At 62.2% G+C, this 518-nt stretch overlaps 1 protein-coding gene across 1 annotated transcript in view; it reads left to right on the top strand.

The window, feature by feature from the left end:
- Positions 1-474, top strand: part of ACA1_141560 (queuine trnaribosyltransferase subfamily protein) — a gene marked incomplete at both ends in the record, with an annotated part of 944 nt that extends 470 nt beyond the window's left edge. The window contains 2 exons of the mRNA XM_004349525.1: positions 152-242; positions 329-474. Coding sequence (XP_004349575.1) covers positions 152-242; positions 329-474 — 237 coding nt within the window. The remainder of the gene's footprint in view (positions 1-151; positions 243-328) is intronic.
- Positions 475-518: the final 44 nt, after the last annotated feature.

The raw sequence follows: 518 nt of genomic DNA on the forward strand, positions 1-518 counted from the left end.
ACGACCCACGACACGACACGACACGACACGACACGACACGACACGACACGACACGACACGACACGACACGACACGACACGACACGACACGACACGACACGACATAACCAGATGACGTTGTGAGCTCGACTACTACGGGGCCTCGAGTGGAGGAGGCCATGCACAGAACTATCCGCTGGATCGACCGATGCATCAACGCCCACAAGAATCCCACCACCCAGAACCTCTTCGCTATTGTCCAAGGTGCGCGTGTGTGCGGTGGTGTGTGTGGTGTGGTGTGTGGTGTGTGTGTAACGCGGACTTTAACGCAATGAGCGGCTGGTGCGTAGGCGGACTCGACACAAATCTCCGGACGCAGTGCCTGCGAGAGCTCATCAAGCGAGACACGCCGGGCTATGCCATCGGCGGGCTCAGCGGAGGCGAGCGCAAGGAGGACTTCTGGCGCGTCGTCGCCCTAGTGCACCGACCCCGAGCTCGGTTCGCTCTCCGCGCGTGCGTGCGTGCGTGCGGCCGTGCGTG

This window comes from Acanthamoeba castellanii (genome assembly GCF_000313135.1).
Source record: "Acanthamoeba castellanii str. Neff unplaced genomic scaffold scf7180000084708, whole genome shotgun sequence".
Lineage (NCBI taxonomy): Eukaryota > Discosea > Longamoebia > Acanthamoebidae > Acanthamoeba > Acanthamoeba castellanii.